Genomic DNA, 20,362 nt, shown 5'->3' with positions numbered 1-20,362 from the left:
TCCACCTCCCAGGCTCAAGTGATTCTCCCACCTCAGCCCCCCAAGTAGCTGGGACCACTGGCGCACACCACCATGCCCAGCTAATTTTTTGTATTTTTGGTAGAGATGGCGTTTTGCCATGTTACCTAGGTCTGTCTCAAACTCCTGAGCTCAGGCAATCCACCCACCTCAGCATCCCAAAATGATTACACGTGTGAGCCACTGCACCCAGCCTTCCTTTTCCAATTTTGTATATTACTATGAGGGCCATCCTTTTACATGGAATCTAGATTATGTTTTTTATTATAGAATAATGACCTCGCAGTGAAATTCTGGAAATCTAAATTATTATTCTAAATACTAGACAACAGTATCCAAATTATATTCCAGGTTGTGAAGGTTTATACAATTCACACTCTCATCTGCTGAATATAAAAGTGCTCATTTTGTGGAATCCTGACTAAAATTCTACATTAACTTTTAAAAACATCTTCATAATTAGATAGGCAAACCAAATAGATGTCTTTGGTTTTTTTAAATTTGCAAATCTTATCAAATGCATTTCTGAAGTACTTTAATTATTTTCTTCATTCACCTTCTTCCAGTAATAAAATTTTACATGGTTTTCTAAATACATTTCTCAAACTTCTCACCTCTACATAGTACTCAGGCCAGCCTCACTTCTGTCTGTCTTTTCTTACTTAATTATATACAGAAGAGACAGAGAATTACCATTTTAAATGTAAAGCAGCTACAATGTTGTTGAATGTCAGGCACTTTGGAACCACTCTGACCTTGATTTGAAATGCAGCACTGCCACTGCTAGTTTGTGGAAACCCCAGCAACCTTGACTTTGTCTTTGATACAAGGGGAATGGTAATTTTGTGCTTGTTAGAGCCATTGTGAGAATTAAATGAGACTGCTGGTAAAAGCATCTTGAATGATGCCTAATGCCTAGTCTAACTATTATATTCCTTTTCTTCTCAAATTCATGTTAGTCCCATCTGAATCTTTTTGGCTCATATGTAGACCATATTTTATCTTTCATTATTGTTTCATATAATAGAGCCTTATATTTCTGTCTCCCGTTCATTGCATTCATTGTCTTTTTTTGTGTGTGTGTGAGACAAGGTCTTACTCTGTCACCCAAGCTGGCTCACTGCAGCACCCTTTCTAGGCTGGAGCAGTCCTCCTGCCTCAGCCTCCCGAGTAGCTGGCTCTACAGGCATGCACCACCACACCCAGCTAATTGCTTTTAGACTTTTTGTAGAGACGGGATTTTGCCGTGTTGACCGGGCTGGTCTTGAACTCCTGAGTTGAAGTGATCTGCCTGCCTCAGCCTCCCAAACTGCTGAGATTCCAGGCGTGAGCCATGGCACCTAGCCCATTGTCTTTAATAGTTTTACTGTAGGTACTATGAGGTAGGACACTTTTGAGACATGGTAGGTAATAGATAATACCTCTGTGTGTGCATGCACACACACACACTCTTCCACTTACCTGGTTTAACTTACATTTAAGCTGATTATGTTTTATTTTCAGAAATACTCTTCCCTGTTGTTTAATCTCAATAGATATGGAATTGTTTAAGTAAAGCAAATTTTAACCAGTCAAGATAAACTAGAACAGGAGGATTTGAATTAGGCTCTTCATTTCAAAAGCATATTCTTTGGTCAAATATTCTCCCCTTGATGTCTATTGGAATTTTTCTTTTAACTGCTTTCAGGCTTTTGAGACATTACTATTTCTTTCATAGAAGTGTGAAATCCTTTCCTGTTAGTATGTGTGCTGCAAGTAGAATGGTATAACTTCAAAATATTATTTATTCCAGAAACTAGCTTTGGTGGGGATTCACTTCTAATAAGTAATATTTAAACCTAGTGGGCAGGAAAGAAAAGTTTTCTTGGGTTTGTATGGTCTCTTTCTTCATTTCGCTGTTGAAAACTTAGAAATTAATCAGTAGGCTTTTATGTTCTATACTGCTGCATCATGTTTCTTTCTGTTAATATGTTGTGTTTTATTTCCAGAACACTGGAGTTCCTGATGAGACACTTGTCTCTTCTAGCTGACTATTGTTCCATCACAAATATGCATGCAAAAAATCTAGCAATTGTTTGGGCTCCAAACCTGTTAAGGTAATTTGCATTTCACTTATGACTTTTAGTAGAACTAATCCTAAATAAAAGGCTAATTCATCAGTGTTCCTTAAGACAACTTTTAAAAGATAAAACAAATCTGTTCTTTTTATTTGCATCTCCCTAAAACAGGCAGCTAGGCCTTAGCTAAGGGACAGTAAAAGTATTTCTTCCTCTGTTTGTCTGTGATTTACACGTTTAAAAAGAGAGGCCCTTTATGACTGCTATTTTTATAACTCTGTGATGAAAATGTTTACCTCACAGATCAAAACAGATAGAATCTGCCTGCTTCAGTGGAACAGCAGCTTTCATGGAAGTGAGAATTCAGTCTGTGGTTGTTGAGTTCATCCTGAATCACGTTGATGTGCTCTTCAGTGGCAAAATCAGCATGGTCATGCAAGAAGGGGCAGGTACGGCTCTCATAGGTTCCTTCCATACCAAGAGTGTGTGTCTCAGCTTCCAAATAAGTGAAAAACCACGCATTTCTTATCTCAATGAAAAAACTCGTCACTGGTATAAGGCAGCTAATAATGTATGGCTGCTTACAAAAATGCACAGTTTGACAGTTATTTTGTATGTATGTAGTGAATGCTACATATTAGACCTATTGTGATCTAAGTTCATGCCACATTAAAAAAAACCTTGTCATTCATTATTGATGTATATTAAAGTATAAAATGGAACAGAAGAAAAATTGCTTTCAAAACTAAAAATATCTGAGTGATTGATCACCTTTCCTCATATCTTTTAAGGAAGGAAAACAGTTATTAAAGAGTTTTATATGTGTGTATGTGTGCCACTGGTATGTCACCTTCAGTTTTTCACTTAATATAAAGCACTGTGGTTTTTGCTATTTAAAATACTTGAAGAAAATTTGAAACAGCAGATAGGTAGATAAATGGAGACAGGGATACTAACAAATTGAATACACTGTCATCATCACCTTCCTTTTCTTTTTGAAGCTTCTCTATCAAGGCCCAAGTCCCTCCTGGTATCCTCTCCATCCACCAAGCTGCTGACATTGGAAGAGGCCCAGGCACGAACACAAGCTCAGGTCAATTCTCCAATAGTGACGGAAAATAAATATATCGAAGTAGGAGAAGGACCTGCTGCACTTCAGGGAAAATTTCATACCATAATTGAGTTCCCACTTGAAAGGTAAAATTAGTTAAACCCTGTTTTAAGATATGATTTTCATAGCTATGTACTATTATTTTCTTTTAGTTTGCTTTCAATTTTGTGTTTTAGTATTCCATTGAATTCTAGGCTAGTCCCAGAGAAACCTATTTATTCAAATATGGATGACACTGCTTCATGGGGAATGGTACAAATGATTCATGCTTTACAACATCATGTAATTTTATAAAAGAAGAACCTCAGTTGTATAGGGAAAGTTATTTGGGAAAATAAGGATATACTGTCACTATACAGGTTGATTTTTCTCTCTGAAATATGTTGTTTTGAAATTTGTTTAGAAATAAGCTGTGTTTGAACAGTTTATTCAGAAAGTCAGGAATGGACAGTGACTTGTTTGGTACTGGTTTCACATTAAGGTTAGAACAGATCAATAGTGTGGTCTCCCAACCAACAGCATCAGCATCACCTGGTGGTAATTGCTAGAAGTACACATTGTCCAGTCGTCCAGTCACACCCCAGACCCACTGGATCAGAAACCCTGAGCATGGGACCCAGCAATCGGTTGTTCATGTAACTTTCCAGGTGATTCTGATGTCTGTTAAAATTTGAGAATCACTGCAGCAGTTTGCTCTCTCAATGTCCCTTCCATCTCTGAAATTCTATTACTCTAAAGAAATGATAATAACATGGTTTCTGTATCTTCTTTACTAGGTTATAGTAGGAAGACTAATGTATGTAAAAGTTATTTTTGATGTCTCTGCTACTCCTTTGGCTATTACACATGAATGTAAGGATTTTGATTCTCTGGATTGGGTAGTACTAATATAACTTTAGAATTTGTTCTTCCCGTATTTTAGTATACTCCTCTAACTTCCTTTCACTTCCTGTGACTAAAAACGTTCTATCAACAAAAAGTCAGAACATACTCTTTTACTTTGTCATCCTGAGTTTGTCTTCAGCATCTTGATTTTATATTTTAGATCCATAATTTACTCAAAGATTTCCTTATGGAGTAGTAGTTAAAAGAGTAGATATTGAGATGTAGGTAGACCTGGATTTCAATCCTGACTCTATAATTTAATAGTTATATAATGTTAAGGAAGTTATTTGAACTTCTTAGTGCCATAATTTCCTTGGCTGCAAAATGAGAATAATAGTACCTACATCATGTAGTTATATCTGATTTAAAGGAGATATTACATATAAGGCAGGTAGCACAGTGCCTGGCCTTCAGTATATGTTCGTTATTATTCTTAATCCTTGTCTTCTTTTTTTTTTAACCTTTATTCTCTACTCACACCTAAAATCATTTTCTTTAACTCTGTATTATTTTTGGACACTTAATATTTCCTATTCCCAGATACATCTTATTTCCACTTATTCTGCAGTTTGTGAGGTTGAATCCAAATATTAAACTATGTATAAAATGATCTTTGTGAAAATAGTTACTAATACTAAAATCCGCATGTTTAATATCCATTTCCTGCTTTGGCTGCACTGTGTAGAGTGTGCTATCTGGAAGGTGGATATTTGCTTACTATTTCACTTATGCCTCTCCAGGCCATTTGGTTCTTACTGTCATGTGTTAATTTCTTTTCTATAAGAAAAGACAGACCCATGACTATCTTAATATTGATTAATTATTTTCTCTTTCATAGAAAGAGACCTCAAAATAAGATGAAAAAATCTCCTGTGGGTAGCTGGCGTTCATTTTTCAACTTGGGAAAATCATCATCGGTTTCTAAACGAAAGCTGCAGCGGAATGAGAGTGAGCCTTCGGAGATGAAAGCCATGGCTCTAAAAGGTGAATGCCTGGGAGGTTCTCACTTCTGGTGCTGTCATGATGGTCTTTACTTGCTCTGGTCACATTCTTCACATATTATTATGATCTGCTTCCATAACATGTTCACAGTTGTGTCACACATACGAAGTGTCTTCTTTTACCAGTTCTTTACCCTTAAATAGAAAAGTAACATAAATTATATATAAATTTGTAGAAGTATCCAATTGATATAGTTTAAGGAAACTATATCAATTATATGTAATAAGAATGTGATTAAAATTCACATATAGCTTGTATATTGTTGTAAAATAAATACTGCTATGTTATCTAAATTTATTGATCTATATTTTTACAGATTTAAAAAAATTACAAAACTATGTTTCAATATCCTTTTCAAGTTTATAACTCTTAACTAAAGAAGGTTTTTTTCAATTAGGTGTCTCATTAATAGAGTATCTTATTAGATCAAATAAATCTATTACTGTCGAAAAACTACTCTTTAAAAATAGTTTAAAAGTCATGTTCTGTTGATACTAACAGTTTCTGAATCTAGGAAGGATAGTAGTACTTTCTTCTTAGGTAATGTTAGAAGTATAATGTTCAATTATACTAATATTAATTGGTCATTCAGTTCGCAATCATGTAGAGCCTGTACTAGCTATTTTGATAGCAGTCTCTGTAGATAGAAAATTAAGATAGTACCTCTGCCTTCCAAGTCAAATTAGGAAGTCATATGTATAAGAAAGTAAATTTTAGTGCAAAATCATAGTTATTGAAATAGTGGTTTAGGCTAGGCACAGTGGCTTATATCTATAATCCCAACACTTTGGGAGGCCAAAGTGGGAAGATTGCTTAAAGCCAGGAGTTCAAGACCAGCCTGGGCAACAAAGTGAGGCCCTGCTTCTACAAAAAAAAAAAAAAAAAAAAAAAAAAGAAAAGAAAGAAAAAAAATGCAAACAACTGAGGTTTGTTGGCACACACCTCTAGTCTTAGCTACCCTGGAGGCAGAGGTAGGAGGATTACTTGAGCCCAGGAGGTTGAGGCTGCACTGAGCTATGATTGTGCCACTGCACTCCAGCCTGGGTGACAAAATGAGACATTGTCTCTTAAAAAAGAGAGTTACATGAGATAGTTATGGTAGGAATTGCCAGCTCTGGTAGAGGAGGGGCTAGCGGTTAGAAAATACAACCATTGGTAGGGGTTTTCAAGGAGAAGTAGGGATTCACCTAATTGACAAGTGACTAAGAATAGTATGCAGGAGATGGGAACAGAGTGAACAGAAGCCAGCTAGGGTGGAATTCTGGAGAGAAGCAATGTTTAAAGATGGGAAATGAAGAGTTGTCATGAGAGGAGAACAAGAAGAAATGATTAGAAAGGTAGACAGAGGAAAAAATATATGTGTGCTGTCCTCAACAGAGGAGGAAGAACTTAAAAAGGAAGTGTTCCTAGTGCTTCCGAGGGGTTAAAGAGGACGAAGATATTTAGCAAATAAGATTCAGCATATGTACGTAAAGTTACCTGTGTTCGTATCCCAGAGTTCCCGTAACAAATTACCACAAGTCGAGTAGTAAAAAGCAACAGAATTTTTTTTTTCCTTACGGTTCTGGAGGCTCCAAATCTGAAATCAAGGTATCAGCAGGGCTGTGCTCCCTCCAGAGGCTCCAGGGGAAAATCCCTCCTTGCCTTTCCCAGCTCCGACGTGTGGCAGCATCTCTCCAATCTCCACCTCCGTCTCCAAATGCCATCTCCATGTCTCTGTGTTTTCTCTTCTTATAACAACACCAGTCACTAGGTGTAGGGCCTACAATAATCCAGTATGATATCATCTCAAGATATCATATTGGTCTTTAGGAAATATAAGAAAAAGAAGCATCTTAGTTAATCTCTATGCTCAAATTCATAATCCTTTAGAAAAGAGATTTTTTCACACGGAAACCATTTGAAAATAATGTAACACATTGTATAATAGGGTACTAAATTGCTATCAAAGTGTACAGCTAATCACTCTTAAATGTATCAGGAAAAACACCGATCCCATTAACCACATATGTAACAAATAATAAATCTTCACACTATTTGGTTTTTATTCTTCAGGTGGCAGGGCAGAAGGAACCCTCCGTTCAGCTAAAAGTGAGGAGTCTCTTACGTCTCTCCACGCAGTTGATGGTAAGACTAAAAGCATCAGTCATTTTATTCTGTAATATATTGCATAAAAGAATACGCAATTGAGTATATTTTTACATATCTCTGCTTAATAAATAAGCTATCAACTCATTTCCTAGGAATACTAGTATCTATTTAGTATTATTCAGATTAAAATTCATTGATGCTTTCACATGGTAGCAATCTTTAATCTTTTCATTTTTGGCATGACTGCTATTCAGTTTACATAAAAATAGCCAAAATATTTCAAGTTAACCATTTATATTTATTAATGTCTAGTGAAAACTTGTGTCATTACTATGTCCTACTTTAGATTTCATAATGGGAGCATAATTTTATAAAGTGTATAATTAAGCAGTTTAGATATTTAGACCAGTAGTGTTTTGTCTTGCAAACGGCTTAACCTGATCTTAAATTTCATAGATTGGATTGATTACATGTGGTCCTCATTATGCAAGGATAATTAGTACTTGAAGAAGGCAACTTAAAATAAATCTTCAGCCGGGCATGGTGGCTCATGCCTGTAATACCAGCATTTTGGGAGGCCGAGGCAGTTGGATCACCTGAGGTCAGAAGTTTGAGACCAGCCTGGCCAACATGGTGAAACCCTGTCTCTCACAAAAATTTGCTGGGCATGGTGGTGCACGCCTGTAATCCCAGCTACTTAGGAGACTGAGGCAGGAGTATTGCTTGAACCCAGGAGGCAGAGGTTGCAGTGAGCCGACATTGTGCCACTGCACTCCAGCCTGGGTAACAAGAGCAAAATTCTGTCTCAAAAAAAAAAAACCTTCTTAAAATAGGAACCAAAATTTCATGGTTAAGAGTGAAAAGAGGTTTGACTGTAATGTAACTTAAAAAACAAAACCAAAAAAATGTGCAAATAAGTTTATTTTATCTTTTATTTAGCAAAAGTTGGATTATGGTTATATCTATGCACTAATTTTTAGAATAAAGAATTACTTCAATGTCAATTTGGAAGAAGCTGTTTCTTTTTTAAACCATGTAATAGCACAATAGGAAATTTATTTGTTTATTTGAATTGCATTTTGCCATTGCAGCAGAATTATAAATAAGATCCTTTTAAAAAATACTAAGAGCGACATTGATTTCCAAAGGGCTTTTCTTAAAACAGTGATACACAAGAGCAAGTGAAATCTTGCTCTTTTGAAATATCCGGAGGTATCATCATCTTGGTCTGTTTTTTCATCTTCATTTAATAACTCTTCTAATTGCCAGATCCTCACTGACCAATAACTTTGCTTTTGATTCCAGAAGTTCTCCCACATCACTTTATCTGTGTGGTTGACATCATATGAGTTTTCCAAGATGTTCAATTGAACTAGTCATGATAACCTACAAAAACAATCCAGCAAGCTAGGTAGATACTAATGTTAAGCAGAAGATATTTGTAAGGAATTAATTTTATGGGTGATCAGTACATTTGTGGATGTGTGTGCCTGTGTGTGTATATATATATATTTTGTGTGTGTGTATATATATACACATACACGCATACACATTCACAAATGTACTGATCACCCATACACACACACACACACACACACACACACACCCATATATATACATACACATATATATATACACACACACACATATATATATATATATATTTTTTTTTTTTTTGAGACAGAGTCTCACTTTGTCACCCAGGCTGGAGTAGTGGCGCAATCTCGGCCCACTGCAGCCTCCAACTTCCCAGTTCTAGTGATGGTCTTGCCTCAGCCTCCCAAGTAGCTGGGACTACAGCTGTGTGCCACCACACCCAGCTAACTTTTATATTTTTAGCAGAGATGTGGTTTCACCGTTTTGTCCAGGCTAGTCTCAGACTCCTGACCTCAGGTAATCCACCCACCTCAGCCTCCCAAAGTGCTGGGATTACAGGCATGAACCACTGCGCCTGGCCAATATATTTATATTTATTAAGATCGTTTCTGCCTCTTTAAATTACTTTTTAACTATGGCAATTAAAATAATCCTAATAGAATAGAGAGTTTCTTTTTTACCAGTTGGATAATTAGCAATGTTGTTAAATTATGTATATTACTCTGCCATTCTTGAGGACTCTGCTTGAAAAACTTAAAGCCTATTCTGAAAGAAAAAAGATGACGTTCTTGTTAAGTATCTGAAAGGAATTTTTTACTAAATATATGTAAATACTTTATGGGATCGTGAATATGTTTTACTTGAGAAGAGAAGTTCAAGCTATTTAGAAATTTGAATATTATAAGGATGTTCCTCCCCCCAAAAAAATCCATTTTGCTATTATAGATTCAAAGTGGCACTCAAGGTGATTAATTCCACCTCATAAGTCATATGAGGACCAGTGATAAAATAAGACACAAAGAAATGAAAAACTTGCCCAAACCCACACCAAGAATCGGTGTTGGATTAGTAATAGAATCCGAGCATTCTGAGTTCTTTTTCCTATCCAGATCATGAAATACTGCATTCTCCCTCTGATTCTATCACGTGTTTGCTATTTAACATTTTCAGAAAGAAAATGAGAAGTAACACTTTCTTCACCTAGGTAGTAAGTTACTGCTGTGTAAGTAGGTGACTTACCATAGCATTGTGTATTCTAGGATGTTCATACTTTGATATTGTTATTCATTTTTTCTAGGTGATTCTAAACTCTTCCGCCCCAGAAGACCCAGATCTTCCAGTGATGCACTGTCTGCCTCTTTTAATGGAGAAATGCTGGGGAACCGCTGTAACTCCTATGATAATCTGCCTCATGACAATGAGAGTGAGGAGGAAGGAGGGTTGCTTCATATCCCAGCCCTTATGTCTCCTCATTCAGCTGAGGATGTTGACTTGAGCCCACCGGACATTGGAGTAGCCAGCCTGGATTTTGATCCAATGTCATTTCAATGTAGTCCTCCTAAGGCCGAATCAGAATGTCTGGAGAGTGGTGCTTCCTTTTTAGATTCACCAGGATACTCCAAGGATAGACCAAGTGCCAATAAAAAGGATGCAGAAACAGGTGGTAGCCAGTGTCAGACTCCAGGAAGCACGGCAAGCTCTGAACCTGTCTCTCCTCTTCAGGAGAAACTGAGTCCATTCTTTACCCTGGACTTGAGTCCAACTGAAGAGAAATCATCTAAGCCATCCTCCTTTACTGAAAAGGTCGTCTATGCTTTCTCTCCGAAGATAGGACGGAAATTAAGCAAATCACCTTCTATGAGCGTATCTGAGCCAATTTCAGTGACCCTACCACCACGAGTGTCAGAAGTCATTGGTACAGTCTCAAATACCACAGCTCAGAATGCATCATCTTCTACCTGGGACAAAAGCGTTGAAGAAAGGGATGTCACAAGTAGATCCCCCACCCAGATAGTAAAGATGAAAACAAATGAGACAGAGGCCCAAGAAGGATGTGAATCTCAAGTCCAGCCCCTGGACCAGGTGGCTGCTGAAGAAGTAGAATTGCCAGGGAAAGAGGATCAGTCTGTCTCAAGCACTCAGAGTAAGGCTGTAGCTTCTGGACAGACTCAGACAGGTACCGTTTGTTTTCCTCCATTCTTTCTTTAAGTTAAGAGGGATCTTCAATCCTGTGTGCCATCTGTGCCTTTTAAGAGAGAAATTTGCTCCACAGCTAGCCTTTAATCAAAGAGAATGCTTTTCTGGGTGGGGCTGATGGCTCAAAGCCCTAAATTAAAAGCAGTCAAACAAAGCTCCCCAAAAGGGCCGATGGTCCTGCTTCAAATCTTCACAAAAGTCCCCTTATCTCTTTGGACAGTGAGAATTCGTGGATAATTTTTGCACAACTGCATAGCTCTTGATTCTGTTTTCTCTTCTAATAAAGTATCTTTATTGTAGCCTTCCAAGTTAACAAGCCAGCCTACACCATCAAATGTAAAAACTGTTCATAATAACAATCTGCAAGCACTTGAAGCTTGTTTTCTAAGCAATCTTTTCTGAGCCAGGTGAGGGACCTGCTTTTTTTCCCCCCATCTCTGTAGCAATTCAAGAGGAGATTGCGGTATTTATACACTCTTTGTTTTAGTTTTCCTTCTGAACCAGATGTGTTTTCTACAGCATTTGCATGTGGGATAGAAGATCATGGATTGCCATTTTGAAATATGGAAGGCACCTGTTTTTTAATGATCACATGGGGAGTGTTTGGCTTTCCATTTAGGATAACGTAAGCTACCTTTTCACTCTCATTTTTTTTCCCAATTTCCTACTAGGAGCAGTTACCCATGACCCCCCTCAGGATTCCGTTCCTGTCAGTTCAGTCTCTCTTATCCCACCACCGCCGCCTCCGAAAAATGTTGCCCGAATGTTGGCGCTAGCATTAGCTGAGTCTGCACAGCAAGCCTCAACTCAGTCATTGAAGAGACCAGGGACCTCTCAGGCTGGGTACACAAATTATGGAGACATAGCGGTGGCTACAACTGAAGATAATCTGCCCAGTTCTTACCCTGCTGTTGCTCTAGATAAGGCCTATTTCCAAACCGATCGACCAGCAGAGCAGTTCCACCTCCAGAACAATCCACCAGGAAACTGTGACCATCCTCTCCCAGAGACAACAGCTATTGGGGATCCTACCCATTCCAACACAACTGAATCTGGGGAGCAACACCACCAAGTAGACTTAACAGGAAATCAGCCACATCGAACCTATTTATCTGGGGACCCAGAAAAGGCCAGAATTACTTCAGTTACCTTAGACTCAGAGAAGTCTGATGATCATGCAAGTTTCCCTGAAGACCAGTCTGGGAAGAACAGTATAACAACTGTCTCCTTCATGGATCAGGATCCATCTCCACCTCGTTTCTACAATGGAGATCAGCCTCTTTCTTATCTTGGTGCAAGTGTGGATAAACCCCATCACCCTTCAGAATTTGCAGACAAATCTCCCACACCTCCTAATTTACCTAGGGATAAAATCTTCCTTCCTTCTGGGTCCCTTGCAGACAAATCACCCACACCTCCTAATTTATCTAGAGATAAAATCTGCCATCCTTCTGGGTCCCCCGAAGAGAATACCAGCACAGCCAACATGACTTACATGACAGCTACTCCAGCAACAGCTCAAATGAGCACCAAGGAAGCCAGCTGGGATATGACTGAGCAACCCACCACTGCTGATTTTGCTGCTGCCACCCTTCAGCGCACACACAGAACTAATCGTCCCCTTCCCCCTCCACCTTCCCAGAGATCTGCAGAGCAGCCACTAGTCGTGGGACAGGTACAAGCAGCAACCAATATAGGATTAAATAATTCCCACAAGGTAAGAAGGGGAGGATATCAGTGAGATGAAATATACTTTTACCAAAGGTATGTCACTTTTTAGTAGGGTGTGTTGCTATCTTTGAGTCAGATGCAACAATTACTTTTAAGCTCTGTGGCTGACTTCCATGAAATAGTTCCCATTTGGGGTTGGAGTCTGCCATTACCTTGATGCTGGCTTTTCCCCAAGAAAGGAGTAGCTCCTAGACGACTATAGCTTAACTATACCTGCTCCCTTTTCCTCCTAAAGTGTCTTGGCCGTTTATTCATAGTAACACAAAGAAATCATGATCGAATGAGACAAAATGGGCTTTAAAGTTATGGGTTGCTTTTTTCTTTTTCAACTCCATCACTGACTCATTGTGACTTTGGGCAAGTCATTTGCCCACCCTCTGCCAATTATTCACAGCTACACAATGAAAATACTTTACTCTCAAAACATTTGTAAGACTTTGCCTTGCAGACTTTTTGGAAGTATAAGAGATTATAGTGCCTTGGGATTTTTTGTTATTTTCCTAGCATTCACTAGCAATTTGTTCCATAGTCAGGCACCTGTTTCAATGAGAAAATGTAGTATGCAGAATGCTAGGGTTTCTTCCTGAATTTCCTCATATTTTAAAATACCACAGGCGCTGTGTGTGTGTGTGTGTGTGTGTGTGTGTGTGATGGTCACCTTGAACTATTAATAGGACTTAAGATTTTAGACTTTAGTGGAGGATGCTGTGTCTAGCTACTACTTCTCAAGGATAGCATGTTTGCAGTTTGAGGATTATCTTTGGCCTGTGGGTCAGACTAGGTGGAATCAAAGATAGGAAGAGGCATTAGCCTCTGATTTGAATATTCCCTTTCCCTATTTTTGAAGGCTTAAAATGTGCACTGTGTACAACTGTGGATTTCAAAAATCTCTCCAGATGATAGAATTAGCTCTTAATTTTTAAAAAATGTCCTTGGTATTGAGACTGAGCTAGACTAATAGATAATACATAGAACAGTATATACTAATAGATAATACATAGAACTGGGTTTGTATTTTTAAGCTTTACAGTGTTACTTGGGTAATGCCATAGGCGACCTCATCTCACATTTAAAACCTCTTATAAATTAGAAAACCTTGAATGGTTCTCCAAAGATGATACTGGCCATTGTACAAAATAGCAGCATAAGCCTTCTTTTCCGAGCAATGGGTACAGATTCATTGCAACCACATGGCTTGGGTAAGTTCAATCTGCTACCCAACCAACCTCAATTTGTGAGTTACAAATTTAATAGTACTTGATTCATAGAGCGAACAAAACATAGACCATAGTATTATCATCTTTCAATAGGTTCAAGGAGTAGTTCCAGTTCCAGAGAGGCCACCTGAACCTCGAGCCATGGATGACCCTGCGTCTGTCTTCATCAGTGACGGTGGTGCAGCTGCTGCTCAGTGTCCCATGGCTACAGCTGTCCAGCCAGGCCTGCCTGAGAAAGTGCGGGACAGTGCGCGGGCCCCGCTGCTGCACCTGCGTGCCGAGTCTGTCTCTGCGCACCCCTGTGGCTTTCCTGCACCACTGCCCCCGACCAGGACAATGGAGAGTAAGATGGCTGCTGCCGTACACTCCAGCAGTACAGATGCCACCAGCAGTTCAAATTATCATTCCTTTGTCACTGCTTCATCTGCCTCTGTGGATGATGTGTTGCCTTTACCAATTCCTGTCCCACAACCTAAGCATGCTTCTCAGAAAACAGTTTACTCCTCCTTTGCTAGGCCTGATGTCACCACTGAACCTTTTGGTCCAGAAAACTGTTTGCATTTCAATATGACTCCAAACTGCCAGTACCGTCCCCAGAGTGTACCTCCACATCACAATAAATTGGAGCAGCACCAAGTATATGGTGCCAGGTCAGAGCCACCAGCCTCCATGGGTCTTCGTTATAACACATATGTGGCCCCAGGAAGAAACGCACCTGGACACCACTCCAAGCCATGCAGCCGGATTGAGTACGTGTCTTCTTTGAGCTCCTCTGTTAGGAATGCCTGTTACCCTGAAGACATTCCACCGTACCCTACCATCCGGAGAGTGCAGTCTCTCCATGCCCCACCATCTTCCATGATTCGCTCTGTTCCCATTTCACGGACAGAAGTTCCCCCAGATGATGAGCCGGCCTACTGCCCAAGACCCCTGTACCAATATAAGCCATATCAGTCCTCCCAGGCCCGCTCAGATTATCACGTAACTCAGCTTCAGCCTTACTTTGAGAATGGCCGGGTCCACTACAGGTATAGCCCATATTCTAGTTCTTCTAGTTCTTATTACAGTCCAGATGGGGCTCTGTGTGATGTGGATGCCTATGGCACAGTCCAGTTGAGACCCCTTCACCGCCTTCCCAGTCGAGATTTTGCTTTCTACAATCCTAGGCTGCAAGGAAAGAACTTGTACAGTTACGCTGGTTTGCCTCCACGTCCCCGGGCCAATGCAACTGGCTATTTCTCTCCCAATGACCATAATGTAGTCAACATTCCTCCGGCTGCTGATGTAAAGCACACCTACACCTCATGGGATCTTGAGGACATGGAAAAATACCGCATGCAGTCCATCCGGAGAGAGAGCCGCACTCGGCAGAAGGTGAAAGGGCCTGTCATGTCTCAATACGATAACATGACCCCAGCTGTGCAGGATGACTTGGGTGGGATCTATGTCATCCATCTGCGGAGTAAATCAGATCCTGGGAAAACTGGACTTCTCTCAGTGGCAGAAGGAAAGGAGAGCCGCCACACAGCCAAGGCCATCAGTCCTGAGGGAGAGGACCGCTTCTATAGGAGGCATCCTGAGGCAGAGTTGGATAGAGCTCACCACCACGGAGGCCATGGTAGCGTGCAGCCAGAGAAGCCATCCCTTCCTCAGAAACAGAGCAGCCTGAGAAGCAGGAAGCTTCCCGACATGGGCTGCAGTCTCCCTGAGCACAGGGCACACCAGGAAGCAAGCCATAGGCAGTTCTGTGAGTCAAAAAATGGGCCCCCGTATCCCCAGGGAGCTGGCCAGTTAGATTACGGTTCCAAAGGGATTCCAGACACTTCTGAGCCGGTCGGCTACCATAACTCTGGAATAAAATATGCTGCATCTGGGCAAGAATCTTTAAGACTGAACCACAAAGAGGTGAGGCTTTCCAAAGAGATGGAACGGCCTTGGGCTAGGCAGCCTTCTGCCCCAGAGAGACACTCCAGAGACTGCTACAAGGAGGAAGAACACCTCACTCAGTCAATGGTCCCACCCCCTAAACCAGAGAGGAGTCATAGCCTCAAACTCCATCATACCCAGAACGTGGAGAGGGACCCCAGTATGCTGTACCAATACCAACCACACGTCAAGCGTCAGAGCAGTGTGACTGTAGTGTCCCAGTATGATAACCTGGAGGATTACCACTCCCTGCCTCAGCACCAGCGAGGAATCTTTGGAGGGGGCAGCATGGGGACGTATGTGCCTCCTGGCTTTCCTCATCCACAGAGCAGGACCTATGCTACAGCTTTGGGTCAAGGGGCCTTTCTGCCCACAGAGTTGTCCTTGCAGCATCCTGAAACACAGATCCATGCAGAATGAGCCCTGGGAGCAATAGAGTTGAAGCAGCCTCTGCTGGACAGTGGACTGTTCTATTTTTTTCAATAACCAAAAAGATTAAAAAAACAAAAAATACTATAAAACCCCTGACCACATTTTAAAAAGATAATAAAAGTAAACAAATCATCTTTTTCCCCTTCCCTGCTTCATTACCACCTCTTCCATCTATAGACTTTGTCATTTTTGTCTTTAAAAAAGATTTGAAGGATGGTAAAGCCCTGTGCTGAAACCTAGTAGAGAAATTTGTCACAGGCCATACTTGCCATCTAGGGCTAGCTTGAAAGAGCCTGAGGACTGCCTTTCACTGAATCTGAATTCAGCTTTGTCCTTTCTTCTTAGTATTTACTGCGCAATTGAGAGCAGTTCACATGGATTTCCTGGTAGGCTTCTGCATTCCCTGTTGTGTTCCTGCTTCTCCTTCAGTAGCTGCGCAACTTGCCCAGATCGACACATTGTTCCCACTTCATTCTCCCCATCTGAGAAGGATCTTGTGTTCAATTAGAGTAATGGAAAAATCCCTGATCCTTCCAGATCAGTCAGTCAGACAGTTAGCAACATTATAATTAAAAATAAGAAATTAAGACTTTAAATTAAACATTTGGTAGTGTCATCATAAAACATCAGACCAGTTAGACTCAGGCTGAACCATACTCTTTATATTTTTTTCATCCTTGTTCCTCACGGTTCAGTGAACAGGCTCATATTATGACAGAAGGGATTTTTAAAAGTTAGAATTTAAGGAATCTTCTTAGGTGAAACAAAGTAAAGTTCTTATTGCCAGTGAACTTTGTTAGCACCAGTAAACTCTATCCATGCTTTTATTGCATTGCCCGCCTTCAGGTTTTCTTCTTATTCCATTCCTCAATAATATTTGGTGAATTGTAATTCTAGTAAAACATGTCATACCATTGGTTTTCCTAAATTACCAACTTTCTTTCATTAAAAAAACAAAAAAAAAAAACCTAGCATGGTTTGACTGGATAGACACACATAGTTTATTATGAACATAAATTTACATGTTTGTTTCTGTTTTTAAACCAGAGTACAGGGTCCCTGGGAATTATTTAAGTAGCTACGAATTATCTATTATTAGACTGCAAGTTCCTGCAATAACCACTTAGTACACAGCCCCATTCCACCAGTTGGAGTTCTGGGCAGTTAGCATTGCCGTCCTAAGGCATTACTGTTGTTTGCTTACTGTGTACTTGTGTGGTCACAGTCTTGTAATTATCATCTACACCAGCATTTCAGGTATAGCTCTTTATAACTCTGGAGACATGTTAAACATGTTTAAAAGCCGCGACTTTTGAAGTTGCATTCCTTATTAGAGTAGGAACTCTCTAGCCCAACTCAGTTCTATGTTCTCAGCTCCCTCCACCCCCAAAATACATCAGACTAGCAAGGCAGTCCTATGTTTACAAATTGAGTTTAGATTGTCATTTCATTCCATAACTCTTAATACTACTCAAGTTTTATACATTCACTTATTTTAAATGCTCGGTCTGTAGAAGACACTAGGAGTATTGCATTCCGTTTACTGGATGGTTGCTGCTCTGGCTTTTTAGAACTTGAAACTAATTTTTATTTAGAGCAAAGGAGGAAATCTTTTAAGAGGCTAAAATCATGCTGCTATTATTGCTGTGAAATTGTATAAAGATTAGGATTCATGCCAGTTTTTATTTTAAAAATAATATGCATATTAAGGGTTTATATTTAGAAAAAGAAATAAAATGTTTTAAGAACAACACATTGATATGTGGAAATATTCTATAAGGTTTTATTTTGTTCCCCTAGAATTGATTGGAGGGATGCAGTAAAAACTGTAGTAGAAGTCTTGAAACACTCATATATGAAAAGGTCTGTGGAAATTTAGGCCTCTACATTAAAAGTGCAGACCCAACTGGTGTCAAAGTGTGAGGAAACCTCATAGGATACTTCCATTTTGGCACAAAAACACCCTGGGTGCTACATATAAAAGTTTGACCTTTGGTGAATATGTGGCACTTTTTTTTTTTTTTTTTACCTTAATCATATTTTTGTCAAGTAGGCAACGCATTGCCCCTTGGAGACCACACCAGCCCTGTAAGTTCTCACTAGCAGCATGGAGGTTAGGAAGAGGGGCTGCTGTGACGAGGAGTACACACGGCTTTAGTAACTGAGAACCCAAAGGAGGTAACCCAGGGAGTCCAGTCCAGTTTTAATATTTGTGGGTTTGTTGTCATACAGATTGTTTAGTCCTGAAACTAGAGTCTATTTTATAAATAGTAGGGTCAATTCCTCAAAACAATTTCTTTATTAATAAAAATGTCCTATAGGTTTAGAAATATCAGGTAAATATTTCAAATATAGAGTGATGACTGCAATTACTGGTATAAGCGTGAAACACAAACTTTAGATAAAATCTAGAGTTGCTTCATTAATGCATGCTAGCAACAGCCTTAACTTTGGATTCAGTTATTTGAAACACTTTGCCGGCATCTTTCCCTTTCTAATATTGTGGGGTGGAAACCAGACGGCAAATCACTGTGAGCCGGATACCTCAGCACAGTTCACCTTGTGTGTGACTTCACAAATAGAGTAACTGAATGTTATTACTTTCAAATTTTGATGTGGAGCATTATGATCAAGGAAATGGAGCTGCCTTATACATTAAATCCGTAATTTAATCCTATTGACATTTTCGTAGCCATGCCTCCAGATATTATCTTTTTGGCAAAATTCTGATTCCACAGTTTGCTCTGATTGAAATGAATATTCCCTGGACGTCTGGCTAGAAATTTTGCTAACAATCCCAGAGGTGCCATTTTCTTATCAATAAATTTCATCTGAGCCTTATTTCTTACTATATTCAATTTCCTTTCAAACATGCAAGTCCCTGGGATGGTCCCACAAGTAGGGCCTGCCCATTTCTTACAATGGTAAAGCATTTTTAAAAATTTAGGGTCAGGTTGAAAAATTGTAGGACTAATTCTGTAGAGAGCAGGGACTAGTATTAACATGAGTGGGGACAGAGGAGTAGGTTATATTTGGAACAGTAACAGATGCAAACAATGTACATTTGAAATTTGCCCCTTTAGTTAAAGAAGGAGCCTGCAAAGTCCATTTCTCTGTTTTCAGCCCTGTCAGTCACCCATTTAGTATGCTGGCAAAGTATTGCTTGAGCGGAATGTGTAAGAAAGTAATAATGAAAGCAAAAGTATGTCAGAGAGTTACTTATTCCACATGGTTAGAGGCATGTGATTTTCAGCACCGTGTGTTACAGAAATGTCAGGAATGGTGTATTATAATGTGTGCAAGATAATGTCAGTGTGCACAGAGGGTCTTTTTTCCTTATCTGATTAGTACTGTTAATGTTCAAAGAATAAAAATGGTTTTACAGTTTAGATTCTGAGATAGAAAAACCTGATTTTTCAACCATGACCTGCATGAGAGAAGCATCCTAGGAAGTCTTAGATCATACTTTTGAGTTTTTAATTTTAATTTATATAGTGTTTTTTTATGTCTTAATATTTTTGTGAACTGGTGTAAATTGTAATGCATATAAGCTTGTGTATTTTTGTAAATAGTTTTGTGATTTATTTCTTGCCCCATATGTAAATATTTAGAGTCTCATTTCTTGCAAACTTATTTGAAGCTGAGTTGTGGGTTTTGGGTTTTGTTTGTTTCTTTGGTTGCAGGGTGGGGTGGGGGGTGGCAGGGGAGGGAAAAGGGATTTTTGTATCTGGAGATGGAGATACCTTGTGGTTTAAAGCGAATGTCCCACTGAAAGCAATTCAAATATCAACAGAATTATTTCAGGTTAAAACAGACTGCTTTGTGTACGTGTTTCCTTTTTGACCTAATACGAATTATACTGAAAGAGTGGGGGTATTGATTTGGGAACTTAGGACCAAAAGCACATGTTTTTATGACACCTCCTATTATGTCCAGTGGTAGGTTATTTGGGGAAAGGGGCTAAGTATCTCCTATTGTTATCTATTTACCATCTCTTGCCGCCTAGCCTCATTTCCCCTAGGTCAAACACTGTTCTCTTTAGAGTGGTAAAGGCCTCTTGATTGGTCCTGGAGAGTCTGGGCTGACTTGCTGCTTCCTGCTCCTGAGGGAGTCCACGCTCCGCTCTTGCAGCCTGGTTCCTGAGTGTGTACTTCTCAGGAAACTGAATCGGCTTATCTCAGGATCCTTCAAAAGGGATTCTGAATAAAACTATATTTTTACAGATTCCCAGGAAACATCTTGGACATCCTGTTTTCTCTTAAGGGTGAAATGACCGTAAAAGAATCATGCCTCAGACAAGGCCACCTGTGGTGAGCTGG

General features: G+C 39.6%; 1 protein-coding gene across 5 annotated transcripts in view; it reads left to right on the top strand.

Annotated features, from left to right (window-relative positions):
• Nucleotides 1-19,858, top strand: part of ARHGAP32 (Rho GTPase activating protein 32) — a 202,262-nt gene extending 182,404 nt beyond the window's left edge. For all 5 annotated transcript variants that reach the window (XM_012470116.3, XM_012470115.3, XM_012470117.3 and 2 more), the window contains 8 exons: nt 2,007-2,114; nt 2,379-2,524; nt 3,077-3,272; nt 4,910-5,055; nt 7,129-7,200; nt 9,839-10,717; nt 11,409-12,454; nt 13,779-19,858. In XM_012470116.3, coding sequence (XP_012325539.1) covers nt 2,007-2,114; nt 2,379-2,524; nt 3,077-3,272; nt 4,910-5,055; nt 7,129-7,200; nt 9,839-10,717; nt 11,409-12,454; nt 13,779-16,031 — 4,846 coding nt within the window. In that variant the 3' untranslated portion in view covers nt 16,032-19,858. The remainder of the gene's footprint in view (nt 1-2,006; nt 2,115-2,378; nt 2,525-3,076; nt 3,273-4,909; nt 5,056-7,128; nt 7,201-9,838; nt 10,718-11,408; nt 12,455-13,778) is intronic.
• The last annotated feature ends 504 nt before the right edge of the window (nt 19,859-20,362 follow it).

Source organism: Aotus nancymaae, unplaced genomic scaffold, assembly GCF_030222135.1.
Source record: "Aotus nancymaae isolate 86718 unplaced genomic scaffold, 86718_ANA_hifiasm-v0.15.2.pri h1tg000012l, whole genome shotgun sequence".
Taxonomy (NCBI): domain Eukaryota; kingdom Metazoa; phylum Chordata; class Mammalia; order Primates; family Aotidae; genus Aotus; species Aotus nancymaae.
Note: the sequence above shows the minus strand (reverse complement) of the source record. Positions and strands in the feature narration are given on the sequence as shown.